Here is a 23,415-nt window from a genome sequence, read left to right as displayed (position 1 = left end):
ACCTAGCGAAGGAAAAGCAACCTGTATGAAAAAATCCTGTTTTCCTATTATTTTTTTTACATTTAGTTTTCTCAGATTTTCACTCTCAAAAGCACTTTTTTTAAATAGAAAAAAAATGTGATGGTCTAAGTACACAACAATGCTTAAACCACATTCATCTGATTGGGTGGGCCTGTCAGGGCATTGCTCCCCAGTGGGTGGGCCTCTGTCCACCCAGACCCGAACCAACACTTTGGACTAAACTTTTTCAATTGCTGGTTTGCATACCCATTGTTGCCTTATTGAGAATTTACTGGTTGATGAAACGTCTTTCCTACCCTACCGATGTCATTCTTCTGTGAGCTGCTCCATGCCAAAACCAGTTGAGAGCTGCCCACTGGCTGCCTGCAGATGATATTCCGTTGAAACTGTGCGCGGCGGGCATTTGAATAGAGTTCACGTGCTTTGCGATTTCGTATGCTACTTTGTGCATGATTTCTCTATTGCACTACAATACTTTGATACGCATCAGGGATTAAGAAGTAATTATAAACTGGGTGGTTCAAGTCCTGAATGCTGATTGACTGACAGCTGTGGTATATCAGAAGTATACCACGGGTATGAAAAAACATTTATTTTTACTGCTCCAATTATATTGGTAACCAGTTTATAATAGCAATAAGGCACCTCGGGGGGGGGGGGGGGTATATGGCCAATATACCACGGCTAAGGGCTGTAAATCCAGGCACATCGCGATGCGTCGTGAGTAAGAACAGCCCTTAGCTGTGGTATATTAGCCATATACCAAACCCCCTTATGCCTTATTTCTTAAGTATACGCAATAGCCACTGAAAAGAAGTGGGTATACGGTTTATACTTGTGTATAAACTCCACTACAACAACGGGCCTGTGTAATACAGAGTGTACTCTCCATGAGTGCACTAGTATTAGGTTCCCACTGCGGAAAAAAAACCACGTTTATAATAAATATGCTGTATTTACATTTACATTTAAGTCATTTAGCAGACGCTCTTATCCAGAGCGACTTACAAATTGGTGCATTCACCTTATGACATCCAGTGGAACAGCCACTTTACAATAGTGCATCTACATATTTTAAGGGGGGGAGGGGGGTGAGAAGGATTACTTTATCCTATCCTAGGTATTCCTTAAAGAGGTGGGGTTTCAGGTGTCTCCGGAAGGTGGTGATTGACTCCGCTGTCCTGGCGTCGTGAGGGAGTTTGTTCCACCATTGGGGAGCCAGAGCAGCGAACAGTTTTGACTGGGCTGAGCGGGAACTGTACTTCCTCAGTGGTAGGGAGGCGAGCAGGCCAGAGGTGGATGAACGCAGTGCCCTTATTTGGGTGTAGGGCCTGATCAGAGCCTGGAGGTACTGAGGTGCCGTTCCCCTCACAGCTCCGTAGGCAAGCACCATGGTCTTGTAGCGGATGCGAGCTTCAACTGGAAGCCAGTGGAGAGAGCGGAGGAGCGGGGTGACGTGAGAGAACTTGGGAAGGTTGAACACTAGACGGGCTGCGGCGTTCTGGATGAGTTGTAGGGGCTTAATGGCACAGGCAGGGAGCCCAGCCAACAGCGAGTTGCAGTAATCCAGACGGGAGATGACAAGTGCCTGGATTAGGACCTGCGCCGCTTCCTGTGTGAGGCAGGGTCGTACTCTGCGGATGTTGTAGAGCATGAACCTACAGGAACGGGCCACCGCCTTGATGTTAGTTGAGAACGACAGGGTGTTGTCCAGGTATGTCCTGTATTAATGCTAAGGCAGAATTGTATAGACTTAGACTGGAAAAGCAGTTTTATACATTGTGACAATGGAAGCTGATCATTTGTTTCTTTACTCTGCTCTTTTCAGCTGGTCTCGGGAAGAAATTACATGTCCTCACTGTCAGACTGAGCACAAATGTATCAGTACAAAATGTATCCGACAGAGACACTTAATGTGGTCTCGAGACCAACACTGAAATTGATAACACATACAAAATTAAGCCTTGAATTGATGTCTTTATTAACCAGAAAAAAAAAACAGCCCTCTTGCACTCCACAACCATACTGAGTACCAGGAACTGTTCCCTGTGAAATCTGTTTGTATCAAAGTATGAAAAACATTAAGCAAAAATGTCAATGCAATTGCAGTTCAAGACCACCCCCCCCCACACACACACACACACACACACACGACTGGCAAAAATCTCAGAAAAGGAATTTAATACTGAGCGTACATAATAAAGAACAACACTAGAATGTCTTCCCAATATGAGAAATCACAGTATTTTGCAATAAGTACTTTTTGGTTTCCTGTACTTGGCAAAAGGGTACCAATTTGTGACATGTGGCAAGACAATGCATTGTAATGTCATACAAAAGGAAAATGAATACTCAAATGTAAATAAGCAATGGTTTGCTACAGAGTGATCCCCAAACCACATCACTCAATCTCATATTTACACCTCAATCAATGACTAGAATACACAACGAAATATTGCAAAATAAACAATGAAAAAATGAAGACAAAAACGGAGGAAAACTAGGAATTCAAATTTGTACATTTTGGCTCATATCAACAAGTCACCACACAATACATTAAAGGATAATTCGTGTGGATTTACAAAAGGAGTGTTGAAGTCAAAAGGAGGGTGAAGAAGATTAGTTGTCTCAGCGAGTGTGCTTGGACTGAATCCGCCATCCTGGAAATGTTTATCCCTACCTACTCTAACTCCCAAGACTGCATTTCTGAGACTACGGTAAACTTAGTTGACCCCTGAGTTCCTAATGCAAAACTAGTGTATGAAATACCTCTTTACAGTGTGTTTCTTAGTGCAAACCAGCAAAATATGCTTGATTAAACAGAGGTATATTAAGATAGCACCCAAACTGACAATGCTCCCCCAAACGGTTATTTAGCTGGCCAAATCACAAAAGCAGAATGGGAGGTGGTTTGCTCTATACACACACACACACACACACACACACACACACACACACACACACACACACGTGCGTGAAAACCAGCTGTTCAAATGCTTGCATTCATACATTTTTTACCTTTTTTTTTCTCCATTTATTATTATTATTTTTTTCATAGAAAATATAAATATCCCTGAATGAAACAGATTCACAGCATTTCCTTTTGAAAGGGCTCCAGTGCTACTACCTTAATGTGGCGATCAAGTGTCTTCAAGATCTCCAGTTAAGTCTCGCTCTGGCTAAGCCTGCTGCGCCAAGTCCTTCATTCGCTGTCGTGATATGTCACCGTCCGTTTGCCACGGTTTCGGGTCTTGATACGTGTTCCACTCTGGAGTTCCTTGTACGACTGGTCGGGGTCTGCCTCAGATGCATCCCTCCTGCGTTGTCGAGAGTGGCGGACAGCACCCTTTTCGCTGACCCTTGACCTCTTGTGGCTTTTTCTCTTTGTACTGTTCTGGGACCCTGAGCTAGCAGAGGACTTCTCAGAGGCAGAGGACTCTTCCTCCTCTTCGCTTTCAGAGGCAGAACTGTGGGCACTGCTGCTGCAGCTTACTTTTCGCTTGCGTTTCTGTCGCTCCAAACGTCTCTTCCATCTTGGACACTCAACCTCCTCATCCTCTGACCCTTGGGAAGAGGCATCTTCCTGACTATTACAGTCCTCGGGTTCTGAATTGGATCGAGATTCCTTCTTGGGATGTTTTGAGTTGGATCTTTTTGCCTCCCTCTCGTCCTTGTCACAGTAGCTCTTAGCTTTAGCCTTGCGCATGCACCGTTTCTTTTCATCAGGGTTCTCTGAGGAGTCTGAGGTGTAAATGCGTTTTCTCTTGGAGGAGGACTGTCGTTTTGTAGCAGCTGGGGAGGCTTTTCTTCGGTTGCGTTGATATCCTTTATGTGAAACAGTTTTGCTCTTCCCATTCTTACAACTGCCTTGCATCTCAGAGTTCAAGTCATCCTCAGAGTCTTCATTGATATATTTCTTTTTTGGTTGGGCTCGAAGGCAAGGCCGCATGCTAGGGCTATGCTTCTCCTTCCCATCAGATTCTTCCTCTGAGGAAGTATGCAGTTTCCTCCTTGCTCTCCTGTTGGGTACAACTTCCTCCTCGCTCTCTGAAGCAGAGTCATTGCGACTCTGCCTTTTGTTTCGCAATGGAGTTTTATTATTGGATTCTTCCTCAGATTCATCGTATGAATGGTTGCTGTCTGCTTCGTCTTCCTCCCCATCTTCCTCTTCAGATTTCAGTATTTTCTTGCGAGAGCTTGAGCTCTTTGGAGTGTCACTGAGTTCCTCTGATTCAGGGCCATCCTGTTTGTGGGTTGAGGCAGATGTTTGCTCTTGGCTTTTTGATGGTAATTTACAATTTTTCTCAGAGTCTTTAGGATGTTCTTTCTCCACCCTCCTCCCGTTTTTGTGAGGGTGCTTTTGAGCATTGTGGTATCGTGTTGTGTGTGGTCTCTTTCTGGAGACAGACTTCTCTTCTGCCACATAACTGGTAATGCAAGTTCTACTTTTGCTCACTGCAGCAGTTGCGGTGCTTCTGGAGGACTTCTGAGACACAATAGTTTCTTCCTCCTCCCCTTCACCATCAGAGCTCTCCTCATCCTCTTTCTCAGAGTTACTATCAGCCAGTTGATGTTTTGTGCTGTAGCCATTTACATGAGACAAATCTGAAATAGATAGAAACAGAAACATTAACACTACAGTAACAAATGAATGAAATTGGACTAAAGGCAGAGAGAAAGTAGCCTTGACTGTGAAAGCATCTACAGTATGCCTGTAGCTCTTACCCTTACCCCCCGTCACTGCAGCTTGTCTGGTCGTCCTGCGGCTGCTGGAGTTCTTACTCTCTCCATTCTGATGGCAACGAGAGGATGAAGCTTCACTCTCAATACTGTCCTCATTGTTCTCCCAATCACCCGATGAATCCTTGCCTTTTTTAGAACCTAGGTGAGAGAAAGAATTTGTTACCCAATAGTGTTGAAATTGGTTCTCAAAGAATGCCCCCTTTTGTGGTTGGTACAGTAGATCCTTGAAAACAAAAGTTGATCCAAACCGGTCTAAACTGACTGTGTGCTTACTCTGTGCTGATGACGGATCCTCGGATCCAGAGGCTGATGACTGATCCTCGGATTCAGAGCTGCTCTGGATCACGGCAGTGCGTTTGCTGACTCGGGTCGCATGGCGGCTGCTTTTCCGCCTATGTTTGTCCTCATCCTCAGAGGATGAACCATAGTCTTCCTCAGAGGCTTCCAGAAGCTTCATCTTGTTAACAGCTGCCCTGGCAGTCTTCCTTTTCAATGTCCTGCGGCCCACATTCTCCTCCTCATCCCGGTAAGTGTCTGTACCCTGGGATGGTGATCTCTCAGAGTCGTTCCCTCGTCGCCTCTCTCGCCCAAATGTTCTGCTATGACCGTTCATCTGGGAACCCCTCTCTGGACACAGTGCAGCAACAACATTTTAATGGCTAATAATCATATAATAACTAAAAAAATATCTGCTCTGTACAGACCTTTGACCAGGGCAGTTATCTGCTCTCTACTCCCTGCTCTAGTTACCACTCATTTTCCTTGCTCTGTGGTGTGATGGTGTTTACCTGGCCGTTTGGTATGCTTCCTATGGGTAACAGCATTGTTCCTGGTTAGCCTGGTGCTGGACCTGCTGGGGAATCGGTGAGACATTGAGTTGGACAACTTCTCACCGTCCTCACTCTCCTCCCGCTCATTGGAGGACTCACTCTCGCTCTCAGCAACTGAAATAAAACATCAAAAACAGGGATTTTATTAGAAGGACAGCTAATAAGAGCTAGCTGCCTTCTGCCGGATTTATGTGAAATGCTCACTTTTCTTCTTTGCCCCATTGTTCCTGGTGACTCTTCTGGTTCCCCTGGTCTCTGTGCTGTGATGGTGCTGTGAGGACCTCGGGCGTTTCTCTTCTTCAGAGTCACTCATATATAACTCACTGTAAACCTCAGAGTCTGACCTTGAGGAAACTTCAGAAGAGCTGTGGCCTGAGCCGTCACTGCTTTGGTTCCTTCTCCTGGTTCTCTCAGGAGCAGACACTTTGGCTGAGGTAGATTTGGTCGTCGACACCGTTTCCACCTTTTCCTGAGTTTTTAGAGCGGTCCTCTTTTGACTGAAGGGAAAGAACAATATAATTAGAAGTGCTGTACATCATGTGGACAAGTACATTTCCTTAAGCCCAATGAGGTCAGTGGGCAGTAGAAATGAGGCCTACCTTGTGGTGTCAGTGCTGGGTGCAGCAGACTCGTGGTGCTGAAGCTTCTTTCGGAACCTCTGGCTGCGGCGGAGCTTCTCGCTGCTCTTGACGGCAGTTTTGTATTGCGATATGATTGTTCTGATTCGCTCTTCGAAGAATGCAGAGAGCCGCAAAGTCATACTGTAGATCTGGGGACATAGGAGATAAAAAATATGTAGAGCACACCAATTTGGCATCAGGTCCTAGTCACTAGATTGATGACAATCCAGAACCTGACCAATGTCAAATTGTAAATGAAAAATCAATTCAATAAGTTTTTGATCAAGGTAGGATTTTTTACACTGGAATCACTTGTATGGTTTGGAAATGCAAGAGCTGAAATACCTTTGAGCGTTTGTTTGGCGTGAAGGCTTTAGCATTGGCAAATATCAGAAGTGTGTCTTTGCAGAGCTCCATGGGGTTTTCATAACGGTCCTCCTCAAGGGTCCCCTTCACCATTTCAAAGTCCATGGGAGTGTCAATGATGTTAAGGTAGTCCTGCAAACAGACATGAGTCCCATTCGATCAACAGTTCTGTCAAAGCCAGAGTCATTATTACAGTAGAACTCTGTTCTCTTACTGGGTAGGAGGTAGGATCCACAGGCTTTCTGAAGGGCTCAGAGTCCTCACACTCAAAGACATAGTTCATCAGGCGTTTGCACTGCCCCTTCCAGGAGTCTGGGTCAGGTACAGTCTCCGAAGAGCGCTGTGATGAAGGAAGACAAGATAACTGAGTGAAGTGCCTGGGAATGTTTTATTTATTTATTTAACCAGGTAGGCAAGTTGACAACAAGTTCTCATTTACAATTGCGACCTGGCCAAGATAAGGCAAAGCAGTTCGACAGATACAACGACACAGAGTTACACAGAGTAAAACAAACATACAGTCAATAATACAGTATAAACAAGTCTATATACAATGTGAGCAAATGAGGTGAGAAGTGTGGTAAAGGCAAAAAAGGCCATGGTGGCAAGTAAATACAATATAGCAAGTAAAACACTGGAATGGTAGTTTTGCAATGGAAGAATGTGCAAAGTAGAAATAAAAATAATGGGGTGCAAAGGAGCAAAATTAATTAATTAATTAAATACAGTTGGGAAAGAGGTAGTTGTTTGGGCTAAATTATAGGTGGGCTATGTACAGGTGCAGTAATCTGTGAGCTGCTCTGACAGTTGGTGCTTAAAGCTAGTGAGGGAGATAAGTGTTTCCAGTTTCAGAGATTTTTGTAGTTCGTTCCACGTCTGAACTGCTATGCCATCTTGGAAAATTCAGTTTTCATTGATGATTTTACATAATCTTTCATTACTTACCTGGCACAGTCTGTGTCCAGAGGAGGTGCCTGGTGTCTCTTCCAGGTCCTTGGAAAGACATTCAAATCAACATCAGTTCATCCCAAACATTTCAGAGCAAGGTTTGAATGACTTGCCACATCAAAACCTGATTTACCTCATCATCCGTGTAGTCCATGTCTTCAATTGCATTGTAGATCTCCATGATATCTGTACAGCTAGGTCGACTGAGGAAATAAAAAGGCAACATAAGTTGTTAAAAATCTATCTGTATAAAAGTTTGAGCTCAATAACACTTGGAAAACTCACTTGATAAACTTTAGCAGGACATCTGTGATAAGTTTTGCTGAATGGGCTATCTTGCTCCTTGGCTCATTGAAGGTCCGGGCATTGTGCACGATGTATCTGGCATCCCAAACTACAGCGGACAGTCGCCTGTAGAACCTACTCAACAGTCTCAGTCTGATGGTGCTCAGGTCTGTGGGGAAGGCTATCACCGTGCAGTAAGTTGGGTATTGAACTATGTCCACCGGGCCAGAGAATGGGGCTACAATATCTGTCAATGAGAAGGAAAAGAACATTTTAAATTCAAAACCTCACTAGCCCATCTAGGAATGGTATACAATGCAGGTTCTGTTGAGGAGGAAGTAGTACCAAAATGCAGTGGTGCTTACCGACAGTGATGAGTTGGTCAATGCCTGCTATGATGCGTCCACACTCGTCATCTCTGCTCCTCTCACCCCATTCTCCTGTCTGGGGTTTATACATGACCTCTCTCATCTCCTCTGCTGTCACTGGAACCCCTCCACCTACACACTCAGGTTGCTGGGCTGAAGAGCACACACCATTGTTGCAATATAGTCCATTATCAAATACTGTACTAGAATGTCCCATTTACAACAGAGTCTGTTAAAATTACCATCCTCTGGAATAGCTTCCACATCCCAAGGACTAAGCTTCTCCGTTTCGCCATTGTCCCATCTGGCAACAAAACAAAGACAAGCAGGTTAGAAGCATCAACCGTTGGGGACCATTTTGACTGGTTTCCAACATTGCAGACCCAATCATACTAGCACTTTAATACATTCTCACCGGACTTTGAAGCACTGGAAATGACTGTCTGGATATTCAGGCTGATATGGCTCCTGACAAACAATAATCCCAAACCACCAGGCATCATCTATTACGGACCGGAATCTGTCATCTGCAGTGAGGAATGTTACCATTTTAGGTGGGGGAATGCAGAAAACATTGTATCGAAATGTTGACCTGTTCATCTCATACGTTACTGGACCTTGAGTAGTGTGAGGAACCCCTGAGGAGAGATGCATTGTTAACTTACTTGGCTGCCAGACTCTACTGCATGCTTCGTCATAACTCTGCCGAAGCACAAGGAAGTCAATCACATCTGGCATGTCATGATACCTGAGGGGAGGCGTACAGAAGTCCAAAGTTACCAAATGGCTTTGGTAATATCTGTGTACATTCATCTTTAATGTTAGACACTTTGAAGCAGTTGCATCACTTACTTGACATAAAATGATTTGTCTGTGATTTTGCGCGTGCCGTGGTCAATGAGCGTCAGTTTCAGGCAGCAGAGTGTAGGAGGGCACACCTCATACTTGATCCCAGTTATTTTAACAAATTCTTGGTCCTGTAGAGAGAAGGAGAGCGTCAAGTTACTCTTCAACAATGTCCTTTTAAACACTGGCCCTCAACACACTAGCCCGTTTTCTACCGCATTAGTGGAAGACAGATTCATCCATTTCCTAGTTTGGAGCAGAGTGGATATGTTCTTACCCTCAGCTCCATCTTCCTCCAGGGCTGTTTCTCCATGTTAATGGGGTACAGGTTGTTCCTGTTCACCGCCTCCACATACGCCTCGTGACCCTGGCGGAAATATATTACCTGAGGGAGAGAGAGGGTAACAGTAATTAGATCAGAGGAGGCTGGTGGGAGGAGCTATAGGAGGACAGGCTCATTGAAATTGCTAGAATGGAAATGTGGTTTCCATTTGTTTGACACTGTTCCATTCCAGCCATTCCTATAGCTCCTCCCACAAGCTTCCTCTGATGTAGACATCAGAGATGCACACAACACAGTAGGGGAGACATATGGTCCAGACGGAGCCACGTACCTCATCACCCATCTGGGGAACGAAGGGAGACTTCCTGGGAATGACATCAGTGATCCACGTTGAGGGTCTGAACTCGTTGGAGACTTCTCTGTTGATCGACGGCCTGGCTTTAGGCCGCTGTGATACAAATGAACAATTACATAAGATTTATTTAATATTCAATAGAGAAGTGTGAAACTACTTTTTGTCATACCATAACAGGATGCAAGCACTGACAGAAAATATGCAGGTTAGTACAGTGGCTAACCTTGGGCTTCTTGGATTTCTGCTTGCTAGTCTGAGGTGGTCGTTCCTCATCCTCACTTTGCTGCTTCTCTTCCTCCTCAATCTCTTCCTCCTCCGAGCTGCTAAGCTGGCGGCGAACTCGTTTCCGTGATGACACAGGAGTGGAGGGCTGCAGGTTAATCCCAGCGTCTGCAGTCCAGTCAGAGTACTCACTGGATGAGTGGCTGTCATGGGAAACGCAAGTTATATTAGCATTAAACCAAGGGAAACAACAATATGACATACGTCATGTACCTCTTGCAAGGAATCAAGAGAAGCAAGGAGCTTATCTGTACCTTGAACTGTCACTTTTCCATTCCTCTTCCTCATTGGATGAATCCAGTTCACTGCCCTCCATCTCATGGTCCTAGAGGAGGGATAGGAGATGGCAAGATCGACCTCTTTCACCCATATTCCAAAATAGCTTGTTATTCTCTAACGGACACGTCAAAAGCATAGAATGTACCTCTGATGTTGTGGTCCCCTCTCCCTCCTCACAGGAGAACTCGATTAATTCCTCCACAATGCCATCTCTGCTCTGCTGAAAGACTTTTTGCTTTTTGCGGGACTGTGCTCGTTTGATGCAAGGCAGTTCATCTTCAGAATCATCCTGAGGCAGAAGCAAAGCAGAAATGCAGGTATGACGTCAGTATCATTTAAAAATTCCTGTGGTCAGTCATGATTTTTAAAAGTAATAAATATGTCTACTTACTCTACAACTGCCGTATGTCACACGTCGTTTCTTTGCATTGTATAAGGCAATCTCCTCCTCTCCTTTTGTAATTCGGAAGTCATCCTGGTAACTAAGATCATTTACACATTTAATTTAAACTTGCTTTTCAGGAATAATGTTCTAGCGATGAACCATTCAGGAGTAGGCTCGTTTATATAGATAACATCCTTTGTGTTATATAACCAACTATACAGATTATATACCCCTGTTGTTTGAGGGATGTCGGTCTCACCTGTAACTGCTGGATGAGAGCTCAGGTACCACCACCCTGCGTCTCCAGGCCTGCAGGTCCCTCTCAGTAGCCATCTGGCTGCGAGGGGCATTTTGGTGCATCTGTCTCACCCCCTCCACCTGCCCACTGCGCCGCAGACCCACGTTAGGGGACGACTGCACCTCAGCTGCACCTCGCTCATTCACAGATGCTGGGAACAGAGTGGGAGAGAAGGGAACACAACATCACTGCTTGTCCAGGACCCAATCATTCATTCAACCATAATGGATGAGAAATGATTTTCCATTTCCAATAGAGTCCTCGACCATTAACATGTAGGAATACAAAGTTTTTGAGCATGCCCCAGAGCAATGGTAGCTTATAGAAAGTAAAAGAGCTAGGAATATGTTATGTTGCATGCCACCACACAATACTGCTAGGAGAACTGACAGTATGGGTGTGTTCCGGTACCTCTGCGTGGGGTGCTGGGGGCTGGGGCCAGTGTCCCTGGTCTGGTCTGCCTGTCCTGCTGCTCCTGCAGCTGCCTGATGGTGTCGTCCAGAATGCTGCGTCTGGCCGTTGCCTCCTCGTGGTCTGTGGTCAGCTGACTGATCACCTGCTCCATCACCTCGCCATCACCTGAGGGGGACAACATGGACAGTCTTAAGTAACAGGGTCTTAAGTAACAACCACTTTCTCAAACAGATTAACACATCCACCCACTCACAAACTCTCAGAGAAACAGATGGTAGCTGCACTGGTCAAACAAAATCCACCCATCCACACGTGCCCAACTGCTATTTTAGTGTGGTTGTACTGGTCCAATAAACAAAAGGATCATATTGCCTTACAACTGTCTCGTAAATGTTAGTTTACATACTTGTGGCAACATATCCCAGCTGAGGCACCAGGTGTTTGTCTGCAATGTTCTCCCTCCCAGGGACCAGCCGCTGGTATCTAGGGGGGTGGGGGTTCCCATCCACATCCACCAGGAAGGGAGGGGGCATGAGGTGGGGTGCCTGCTGGGTCTGCTCATCCAAAACAAAGCCGTTGGCGTCCCGGATCAGTGGCCGATAGTCGGTGTGGAAAAACACCTGATCTGGAAGCTGGACAAAGACAGACAGGCAGTCAACCTCAAACCATTGAATAAAAGGACTATTTCCTATGCATAGATATAGTATGAGCTCCAGCCTTACCTTCTCGTATGGCTTGGAGCTCCCAAAGCCGAAAATGACCAGATGACCGTGGGAGTCTGTGCAGGCAAAGCGCTGGCCGTCGGGAGTGAATTTGCAGTCAAAGACAGCACCATGACCCTGGCCCTCAATCTGTAGGGCAGACAAAGCAACCAAAATGGAGTCAGTCATAGTTGGAGAGAATGGATGTTACTGTCTTCTGTGGTGCGTGGCTCCTCCTCACCATGTTGAAGTAGTGCTGTGTCTTTGTGCCCCGGACGATGTCCCAGATGAAGACGTTTCCGTCGTGGCCAGCAGAAAGCATGATCCTGGGATCTGAGGGGTGTGGCTCCAGGACAAACACCTCAGCCTCATGGCCCTGCACAGAGCATCACACAGCTGTCAGGTCAAATCACTGTCTGATGCCATTTTGCCAAGTCACTGGACAAAATGTTTTGAGGAAATACTCCTGAAAAGCATGCTTACAGTGACAAGCAGTTGCAAGGGGAAAAACAGTAGAACTATAATGTTCTCCTGACTAAAGAATCTAGGACTATCCCTCAACAGTTATTTATATACAAATAGTTGAAGGATGGAAATTAATCTACACTGCTAGTAGTCATAGATACAACATGTCCTCAGCTATCTTTGTGAGACAGCACTGTTCATGAAAATAGAATGTAAGACAATGCAGTTGCTCCTACTTTAAGGATATGTAGCAGCTGGCCTGTATAGGAGTTCCACACTTTGAGGATATGGTTGTTGACCGCTGTGATTACTGAGTTGTCATGGCGATCCCACGCTACCATGGTGACCTTGGGCTTGAAAAAGCTTTCCTCACAGGTCGCGTGTTCTGAGCTGTGGAGAAAGTTGATATGAAAGGATAAAAACAGATACAAGCATGTGTAGGTGTATGTAATGGTGCCGGCAAGCTGTTCATTCCTTACCCTGGTAGAGTGGCATTCATGTTGAGAAGAAGGCTCCTCCACTGCTGACGCTGAGTCAGCCTCCAGATGCGTGCTGTGCCATCTCGACTGCCACTCGCAAACCTACGAGACAAGAAAAACCAAGACAATGGATTCTAGGCAATCCTCATGAAAACGGTTGGGCTTAGGTGAGTGCTTCAACTAATCACATTGATCATACCTTTCTCCTGAGTGGCAAAATTGGATGCTGTCGACCTTGTCCTAAAAATTAGAACATATATTGACAACAATGATGATTAGAATATTACATCAACATTGTTTGTATTCGTTGTAAATTAAAGCTTCAATGGATTTAATGATCATTTGTTTTAGGAACTCATTTTCTTGTGTTCAGCTTAATGCTGCTATGTGATGGTTTATCTGCTCTTCAAAAGGATCTTACCGTGTGTTCATGAAGCTCTGATATTTTTTCAGGGTTCCCACCTCCCAGGTAATATATTCTGATGACATCGTCAGTACTTCCCGTCGCTAAGAACATACCACCTAAAATGTTTTATAAAACAAAAAAACTACTATCAATTTATCCCAGTTTGGTTAAGCCTTTATATACCCATGTTAGAATAACTTGTAACAGTTGGTGAGGTAAAAAGTTGAATCAATACTTTGTTAAAATCGTATCAGCTATGGTTAGTGTAATAGTATGATCAATTTGTAGAATTGATTTTACACAAAACTGCTATCTTGACATCGTTACCTGGACTGAATGATGAGCACACCATCTGAACTCCCGGCCTGGGTCGCTCTGTAAACTTCTGCGGGCGATCACTTTATAAACAGAGTTTAAATGTTTCAGATTTATGTAATTTTCAGGATGCAATTACTATCTAAATCAAATTACCAGTAGTTGAAACTCACCTGAAATTGATGTTATTGACATCCCACTGCCAAAAGCAGATTGTTGCATCAGTTCCAGTGGACACCAGGTATCTCTTTGAGCCCTTGGCAAACGGTGAGAACTGAGACAGATGTAATTCAAAGTTAAATGCTGTTCCAGATATACTTATGTAGTTATATACTTATGTAGACATCCCCTATACTGCGGGATGTCTACGGTACAGACAGCAAATCACACTAGAAGTCCAATGTGAGCTGCTGAAGCAATCAGGTTTAGTATGTACATTATGAGTTAAAATGTGCTGTGTGCAGTTAACGCATTGCACTTTTGCATGGTGTCCTACATTTGCAAAACTGTGGACAGCATTAGCTTACATACTATTTGCCCGGCTAACATTACAGTCGATCGAAACATAATAAGGGTGTTGGAGGAATATGGAAGCTCCTACCTGTAGGGAGGTAATGGATCCACTGTGCCCCTGTAGGACAGCCATAGGGGCACAGGTACGAAGGCACCACACTCGGATGGTTTTGTCACAGCTGCCAGCTGCCATCAAGGTATTCTCAAAGCTGACAGCCAGGTCTGAGATCTCAGCAGAATGTCCTCGCAGGGTGGAGTGAAGCCTCCCGTCAAACGAAGACCATATCTTCACCAAGCAGTCGTCCGAGCCCTTGAAAGTAGGGTTTGATAAGGTAGATAAAGTGATGAGCCTCGGGTATACCACCTAACATGATTTCCCCCAAGAACTTGATCTTTATGATGACAAAACTCACGGTGAAAATCCTGAGACCGGTCCGATCAAAAGCAATGCAGTAGACTGCAGACAGATGACCCAGAATCCTCCTGTGCATCCGCATGTGCTGATAATTGCTCACAGGGTTCACATTGCTGAACCGTTGAGTACCTGTTAGTTCCCTTCCTCTGTACACCTCCACTGTGAAGGACAAAACACTGATTCAGAGTCCAAACATGATAACAGAATAATTTTAACAGAAAACAACACAGAATGCGTTAAGTTGAATTTACAGCACCGGCATGAATAGAAAATAATTTGTGAACGTGTCAATCCTGTGTCAGGGAATACCCACCTAGATTTGGAGGATCCTTGCAGGTCAAAGGCATCTCTGGTGGTCTCCCTCTGTGCAGGGCAGCAAATGATGAGCCTTTCCTCCGAACATTGCCGTAACCTGGAAGAGATGGAAAGAAATAAGTAATTGAATCATTTCATTTTACAATTCAATTTCAGAACAAATAGTTGCTGATGTATACATTTAGAATGCACGGTCAATCAAGATGCATGTAAAGCTTTGTACCTTTTGAAGTTCTGAGTAAGGACTGCATCCCAGTTCCCAGTAGGGAATGTACACCTGGAACACATGGCACTTCTTTGTCCAGAATCGGCCCAATCTTCTTACAGATCTGCAGCAAATGATCAGGTGCAATGTGTCCGTTGGCTGCAACCTATGGGATCAGAAATAGTGTTGATGATGAGCAGAATGACTAATCCAGCTTTCATTGTTAAACCATTATGCATGCTTTGTTCTTTCTTCAATCAAGCCATCACAACATTTGTATATTTATATTTGGGTAGCTGTTAAGTGCGTTGGGCCAGTAACCGAAATGGTCGCTGTTTCAAATCCACGAGCCGAATAGGTTAAGTCGTTCTGGAGCGTCTGCTAAATGAAAAAATACAAATACAAATGACACCAGGAATCGTGAAACTACAGTACTGCAACCACACTGTCTATATATTATTATTTAGATCTTCATAGTCTTTCTGTCTAATAGACTGTCAGCCAGTGGTACTGTAAGAAAATTGAATTTATTTTTCTAGGGGGTAAAAAAAGAATCACTGACATAACTTGGGTTCTTCATGTACATCGGATCTCATTCCACCAGTGTGCTGTATTTGTGGGCAGAACGTTTTATGTAAAACACATTCATCAACCGACGAATCACAACACAGGTCACAAGGAAAATAACGCAACTACAGCCTTTCTAGGACGTGGATTGGTCAACAGTGGTGTCCTGACGTAGCCAGAACCCAAAGAGTCCCCACCCTATCTGCAGTACAACAGATATAGAAACACATTTAAATGTGTTAAATGTACTACAGTGTTAAGCTTTCGAAACATACAAAAATAAGTGATCCTTACATACCGGTAAAAGTTTAAATCAGGTTATTATGTAACAAGAATGTAACAACGAATAAAGCTGAATAGAACAAAGAGTAAATGGCCTATGCATGGACACAACGTGGCTGTCATTCAACAATAACATATATTCGACATTTAATTTACATCTATAGATTATAGACTTACCAAATCTTCGTAAGATCTTGGATGTTCATTTCCTTGCCAGTCTAATCTGCAAGGCAAAAGCTATCCAAAAAGGTGCCTGTTAGTGTAAATCACAACACTCAAGATGCTAGAAATACTGCCAGAAATTAAGTTAGTAAAAACATGTGATGTCAAACGAGTGAGGCGGTCAGAGAAGCATTAAAACTCGTGAGTGAGACAAGTTCTACGTTCCAGTCCAATCGGGATAGCTTGTAGCTACATACACCGACGGCAGAACGCCGCTGCTACCGGAATACACACCTGATATTCTTCTAGTTCGCTCGCTAGAACCTGCAATAGATACAAAAATAGGTTTTTCGAATGTGTTGCTTTCATGAACTTTTCGCCAACAATTTTGAATAGTAAGAAAAATGATGTCAATAAGGCACGCCAATTTACCTCAGCCGCGCTCTGACATGGACCCGTTGTTAGAAAACGTGAAATTAGGTAATATAGCTCTGTAAGTGAATATAAAATAGTGAGCACACATGGATATCAATTAAATCAAGATTTACATATAATTTAAGCAATGAATTAGGCAACTATATTCGCCTTACCTGATTCAAGGAGCGAAATATTCCGACTTTTGGCCATTGAATCGGCCGTGATTTGGTGGGTCTACAATTTTAAACTAACTTTATGACTAGTGAGAGTATGATATATTTATTTAATTTCGGTAACACTGCTCTGACCCCCTCCACAGTTGCTCCCGCTTTTTAATCAGCCTGTTTTCAGTCGCCATTGGAAGGATGAGGCCTCAGCAATACGAGTTACTTCCGCCACAGCAGAGGAAATAGGGGGTGGGGAACAACTCTTTATTTTTTGTTCGACTACAACAAAGACAAAGCGAAGCTCGCCCTCTAAATGAACTGATATTCTATTTGAAGACATTAGAAAGCTTTGGGTCAATGTAACGAAATAAAGCTATTTATATATGCGAAACTATAGTATAAAGACGCATTGTTGTTGTCTTCGACAAGGTCGAGTGTCTTGTTGATGACGTCATATGTGATGGCAAAACAAAAATGTCAATCTGTCACATTTTATTTTACCCGATGCAATTTGTCTTTGATACACTCACTTAGCTACACTATTTAGGCTTTGTTTCAATAACTCAACTAAATAAAGACAAATATCCATGCATCCATTTGTATAGACAAGTAGGCTATGCAATGCTGATGAGAACAATGCAGTATTATCCTGTGCAGTGCACGATAGGCTTCAATTGCGTTGGCGAAATATTAGTGCTATGACAATAATAGGAATATTATATTTTTATTTTTAGACATTTGTCTGGAGTTTGTCTATCATGGCATGATAGACCCACATTTCTTACATCAAACATCTCAATCTGAAATCATGGGCATTAATATGGAGTTGGTCCCCCCTTTGTTGCTGTAACAGCCTCCACTCTTCTGGGAAGGCTTTCCACTAGGTTTTGGAACATTGCTGTGTGCTTCCATTCAGCCACTAGGGCATTAGTGAGGTCGGGCTCTGATGTTCGCAGTCAGGGTTCCAATTCATCCCAGAGGTGTTTGTTGGGTTTGAGGTCAGTGCTCTGTGCAGGCCAGTCAAGTTCTTCCACACCGATCTCAACAAACCATTTCTGTATGTGCCTCGCTTTGTGCACGGGGGAATTGTCACGCTGAAACATAAACGGGCCTTCCCCAAACTGTTGCCACAAAGTTGGAAGCACAGAATCGTCTAGAATGTCATTGTATGCTGTAGCGTTACGATTTCGCTTCACTGGAAATAAGGGTCTAGCCTGAACCATGAAAAACAGCCACAGACCATTATTACTCCTCCACCAAACGTTACAGTTGGCACTATGCATTCTGTCAGGAAGCGTTCTCCTAGGCTTCAATTTAATTGACAAGTAGGCAAAATATTAGTGCTATGACAATTTCAGGAATACTTATTTTTAAACATTTGTCTGGAGACATGACATGATATACCCACATTTCTTACATCATGTAAATACTGTATATTGTTTTCTAGTCTCCATGTGGTGTCTATCCTGCACTTGCATTTGAGTGATCTTGACTAGATGGGATATGCAGCTAATGTCAGAAGTGACTTTTCGTAGCAGGTCAGGAGAATTTACGCTCAGGTTTGGAGAATTATGTTGAAGGTGTCACTTCCTGACCATAGAGAGCTTTTATTCTCTATGTTGGTTAGGTTGGGTGTGATTTAAGGGTGGGTTATCTAGGTTAATTATATTTCTATGTTGGCCTAGTATGGTTCCCAATCACAGGCAGCTGTTTATCAATGTCTCTGATTGGGGATCATATTTAGGTAGCCTGTCACGTGGGTGAGGAAGGAGTTCCACTGGGAAAAAAGTGCTCTTTAATAAGGCACACAAAATTAGACAAGCCCAACAACACAGGGCGTAGACAGTAAAAGTGACTACCCAAGACACAGGGTGCCAAGTCCAGAAAATACACACCTATACCTAAAACGCACACACGTAACATAAAGACAATCTCGCACAAAACAAGGGCGGGTACACATACTTTAAATAAGGAAGCTCATTAAGCACATACAGAACACAGGTGAAACTAATAAGACAAAACAAACAGACAAATGAAAAAGGGATCAGTGGCGGCTAGTAGGCCGGTGATGACCGCCGAGTGTAACGGGTGTGAAACGGCTAGCTTAGTTAGCGGTGGTGCGCGCTAAATAGCGTTTCAATCGGTGACGTCACTTGCTCTTGTGGAGCGATGGGTAACGATGCTTCGTGGGTGTCAGTTGTTGATGTGTGCAGAGGGTCCCTGGTTCGCACCCGGGTATGGGCGAGGGGACGGTCTAAAGTTATACTATTACACGAGCACCGCCAGCCGAAGTCGTGACAGCCATTTTCCCATTGTGCTTTGTGGGATCTTGATTTTGTATAGTTACTGTTTAGCGTGCAGAACGTTACAGTCATTCATAGTTTGTTGTTTTTTGGGTGTTCATCAAATAAAGAAAGATGTATATCATCAAATAAAGAAAGACGTGTTGTGCCAGCTCTACGCTCCAGACCTCCAGTGCGCCTCCAACGCCCAGTATAATCTGCGCAGGCCATACCTACTGTGTCTCTAGTGCGCCTCCACAGTCCAGTACGTCCTGTGCCTCCTCACCACACTCAAATCAAATGTATTTATGTAATGTATTTATATAGCCCTTCATACATCAGCTGATATCTCAAAGTGCTGTACAGAAACCCAGCCTAAAACAGCAAGCAATGCAGAAGCACGGTGGCTGGGTGTTAATGCAATTTCATAATTGCAATATGTTTTCATTAATTGAATTAACTTAGTCTATTTTATGAGAATATGTAAGATTCTTATTTGCATAAAATAGACAGAGACCAGTCTTATCAAAATTAGATAATAGTATTTATTTTCAGAGCGCGCTCCAATTTAACAACGAACAACAGTTTATATACAAAATATGATGTCATAGGTTATAAAATGTTCTTCCTCCTATCAACCAGGACCCAACAAAAGTTTAAAGTTTATTCCCACCCCTTCGCTCTCTCACTCCAGACACACAGTTAAATCAAGATAAAACTTCTGAAGTTTTCATCCATCACCATACAGCATACAGTTCCAGCTAATGGAAAACCTAAGAAAACACACACTGCCTTAACTAAACATCCCAGAGTTAAGTTGAGTCGATTCAACCATAGGTTAACGACCCTTTCTGCTTACTTAAAACCCACAATTCCAGTCTTCTCCAACCTGGCTGGAATGGTATTTATTTTGTTTAATTACCCCGTCTCATGCTCCACAATCCCTCCCTTATGAATTAATATTATTAATCAACTATAATAAAACAGAGTATAAGTTTCATTAGTTATAGTTCTATTTAAAATGTAGATATTGTTTAGTCATTATTCATAAAATTCCTAACACTGGGAAAAATTCCCCAGAAAGGCCAAAACCTAGGAAGAAACCTAGAGAGGAACCAGGCTATGAGGGGTGGCCAGTCCTCTTCTGGCTGTGCCAGGTGGGGATTATAACAGAACATGGCCAAGATGTTCAAATGTTCATAAATGACCAGCATGGTCAAATAATAATAATCACATTAGTTGTCGAGGGTGCAGCAAGTCAGCACCTCAGGAGTAAATGTCAGTTGGCTTTTCATAGCCAATCATTAGGAGTATCACTACCGCTCCTGCTGTCTCTAGAGAGTTGAAAACAGCAGGTCTGGGACAGGTTCACGTCGGGTGAACAGGTCAGGGTTCCATAGCCGCAGGCAGAACAGTTGAAACTGGAGCAGCAGCACGGCCAGGTGGACTGGGGACAGCAAGGAGTCATCATGCCAGCTAGTCCTGAGGCATGGTCCTATAGCTCAGGTCCTCCAAGAGAGAGAAAGAAAGAGAGAATTAGAGAGAGCATACTTACATTCACACAGGACACCAGATAAGACAGGATAAGTACTCCAGATATAACAAACTGACCCTAGCCCCCCAACACATCAACTACTGTACTGCAGCCTAAATACTGGAGGCTGAGACAGGAGGGGTCAGGAGAAACTGTGGCCCCATCCGATGATACCCCCGGACAGGGCCAAAAAGGAAGGATATAACCCCACCCACTTTGCCAAAGCACAGCCCCCACACCACTAGAGGGATATCTCCAAGCACCAACTTACCATCCTGAGACAAGGCTGAGTATAGCCCACAAAGATCTCCGCCATGGTACAACCAAAGGGGGGACGTCAATCCAGACAGGAAGATCACGTCAGTGACTCAACCCACTCAAGTGACGCACCCCTCCTAGGGATTGCATGAAAGAGCACCAGTAAGCCAGTGACTCATTCCCTGTAATAGGGTTAGAGGCAGAGAATCCCAGTGGAGAGGGGGGAACCGGCCAGGCAGAGACAACAAGGACAGTTCGTTGCTCCAGAGCCTTTCCGTTCACCTTCACACTCCTGGGCCAGACTACACTCAATCATATGACCCACTGAAGAGATGAGTCTTCAGTAAAGACTTAAAGGTTGAGACCGAGTCTGCGTCTCTCACATGGGTAGGCAGACCATTCCATAAAAATGGAGCTTTATAGGAGAAAGCCCTGCCTCCAGCTGTTTGCTTCGAAATTCTAGGGACAATTAGGAGGCCTGCATCTTGTGACCGTAGCGTACGTATAGGTATGTACGTCAGGACTAAATCAGAGAGATAGGTAGAAACAAGCCCATGTAATGCTTTGTAGGTTAGCAGTAAAATCTTTTGAAAAATCAGCCCTTGCCTTAACAGGAAGCCAGTGTAGGGAGGCTAGCACTGGAGTAATATGATCAACATTTTTGGTTCTAGTCAGGATTCTAGCAGCCGTCTTTAGCACTAACTGAAGTTTATTTAGTGCTTTATCCAGATAGCCGGAAAGCAAAGCATTGCGGTCGTCTAACCTAGAAGTAACAAAAGCATGGATTAATTTTTCTGCATCATCTTTGGACAGAAAGTTTCAGATTTTTGCAATGTTACGTAGATTGAAAAAAGCTGTCCTTGAAACAGTCTTGATATGTTCGTCAAAAGAGAGATTATTAAGGTCCAGAGTAATGCCGAGGTCCTTCACAGTTTTACAGTGGGGCAAAAAAGTATTTAGTCAACCACCAATTGTCTGTCAAAGTTGAAGTGTACCTATGATGAAAATTACATCCCTCTCTCATCTTTTTAAGTGGGAGAACTTGCACAATTGGTGGCTGACTAAATACTTTCTTGTCCCACTGTATTTGAGACCACTTCACAGAGACAAGATAAGATCTAAACCAGGCCAGAACTTGTCCGTGTAGACCAATTTGGGTTTCCAAAATTCGCCCTGAAGTGCGTGTCATCAGCCCGGTGCCACCTGTACCGGTCCCACGCATCAGGCCTCCAGTGCGCCTCCACAGTCCAGAGCTTCCAGCGACATGTCCCAGTCCAGAGCTTCCAGCGACGTTTCACAGTCCGGAACCTCTGACGACAGTCGTCGGCGGTCCGGAGCCTCTGGCGACGGTCGGCGGTCTGGAGCATCTGGCGACGGTCGGCGGTCTGGAGCATCTGGCGACGGTCGGCGGTCTGGAGCCTCTGGCGGCAGTCCGGAGCCTCCTGCAGCGACCCGCGGCCCGGTTCCTCCGGCGACGACCCACGGTCCGGTTCCTCCGGCGATGTCCCGTGGTCCGGTACTCCCAGCGACGTGTCCACTAGCGGAGTGGGTACTTCGCCCCGCACCGGAGCCGCCCCCGATGGTAGATACCCATTCGGACCATCCCCTATTGAGTCAGGTTTTGCGGCCGGAGTCCGCACCTTTGGGAAAGCTTTTATTCTCTATGTTGGTTAGGTCGGGGTGTGATTTAAGGGTGGGTTATCTAGGTGAATTATATTTCTATGTTGGCCTGTTATGGTTCCCAATCAGAGGCAGCTCTTTATCGTTGTCTCTGATTGGGGATTATATTTAGGTAGCCATTTCCCATTGTGCTTTGTGGGATCTTGTCTATGTATAGTTGCCTGTGAGCATTATAGTAGCTTCACGTTTCGTTTGTTCGTTTTGTTGTTTAAAGTTTTCTATTCCAAAATAAAGGATTGAAACATACCACGCTGCATATTGGTTCACTCCTGTTGACGATCATGTCATAAGGTTAGTTAAAACGCAAAAATCCTCCCCGATGCTATTCAAATATGAAAGTTGAGGTCAGTTATTAGCGGCATCCCTTCAAGACACGACTCATTCTAGGCTATGTATTTACGGTACAACAAATGTCATTTGTGTTTAAAAAAAGTAATATTGAAAAATGAATGACATATGCAACAGATATGAAAGTTTCATAAGTAGGTACAACTGAGTAGTTACAACTGTTATTAATAGGTAGCCAATTGGTTGAAATAGTTAATTAACTAGATTCAGCTCATTTTTTTTTCCTGAGCAGATGGGGACCGGAACATAAATATAAATAATGTGCACTCTGCAAATTTACACAAGAAGCCCAACGGATCATTGTAGGCTATGAGAATTTATTCCGAAAACATGGGGGCGGGGATAAAATCAATAACGGGACTAATTCAAGCCACAAGTTGACAATCCTTGAAATATTGTGATTGTCATGCAGCTACTTGTCGAATAGCCTGAGGTGGTGTATGGCTACACTGGCCTAATAGAATTAGACATATGCTCAATATCTGGCAAGCACCAAAAAACAATCACACAATTTCAATCAATATGGTATAAGAGATATTACAGAGTATTTAATCAATGCATACATAGTAAGTGTCAGAATC

At 44.0% G+C, this 23,415-nt stretch overlaps 1 protein-coding gene across 3 annotated transcripts; it reads right to left on the bottom strand.

The window, feature by feature from the left end:
• Positions 1-2,185: 2,185 nt before the first annotated feature.
• LOC124005220 (bromodomain and WD repeat-containing protein 3-like) lies at positions 2,186-17,062 on the bottom strand. 3 transcript variants are annotated; one of them, XM_046314258.1, is made up of 41 exons: positions 16,739-17,062; positions 16,581-16,639; positions 16,443-16,472; positions 16,164-16,223; positions 15,156-15,303; positions 14,931-15,029; positions 14,616-14,776; positions 14,291-14,512; positions 13,863-13,963; positions 13,702-13,772; positions 13,390-13,490; positions 13,168-13,208; positions 12,969-13,070; positions 12,726-12,879; positions 12,266-12,400; positions 12,046-12,174; positions 11,730-11,955; positions 11,321-11,488; positions 10,871-11,060; positions 10,618-10,708; positions 10,372-10,515; positions 10,202-10,272; positions 9,889-10,090; positions 9,642-9,758; positions 9,305-9,412; positions 9,034-9,158; positions 8,847-8,929; positions 8,597-8,708; positions 8,424-8,485; positions 8,179-8,334; positions 7,814-8,060; positions 7,662-7,731; positions 7,526-7,573; positions 6,795-6,920; positions 6,560-6,712; positions 6,194-6,363; positions 5,799-6,091; positions 5,553-5,708; positions 5,038-5,391; positions 4,753-4,902; positions 2,186-4,626 (listed from the first exon to the last, which is right to left on the bottom strand). In XM_046314258.1, the coding sequence occupies exons 1-41, from the start codon at positions 16,773-16,775 to the stop codon at positions 3,224-3,226; spliced, it is 6,675 nt and encodes a 2,224-aa protein (XP_046170214.1). In that variant the 5' UTR covers positions 16,776-17,062; the 3' UTR covers positions 2,186-3,223. The 3 variants fall into 3 exon arrangements, with proteins under 3 accessions (XP_046170214.1, XP_046170213.1, XP_046170216.1); XM_046314257.1 differs by having other exon boundaries at positions 4,747-4,902; positions 16,739-17,061; XM_046314260.1 differs by lacking the exons at positions 16,443-16,472; positions 16,581-16,639; positions 16,739-17,062 and having other exon boundaries at positions 2,186-4,627; positions 4,745-4,902; positions 15,156-15,745.
• Positions 17,063-23,415: the final 6,353 nt, after the last annotated feature.

This window comes from Oncorhynchus gorbuscha, linkage group LG19, assembly GCF_021184085.1.
Source record: "Oncorhynchus gorbuscha isolate QuinsamMale2020 ecotype Even-year linkage group LG19, OgorEven_v1.0, whole genome shotgun sequence".
Classification (NCBI taxonomy): Eukaryota; Metazoa; Chordata; class Actinopteri; order Salmoniformes; family Salmonidae; genus Oncorhynchus; species Oncorhynchus gorbuscha.
Note: the sequence above shows the minus strand (reverse complement) of the source record. Positions and strands in the feature narration are given on the sequence as shown.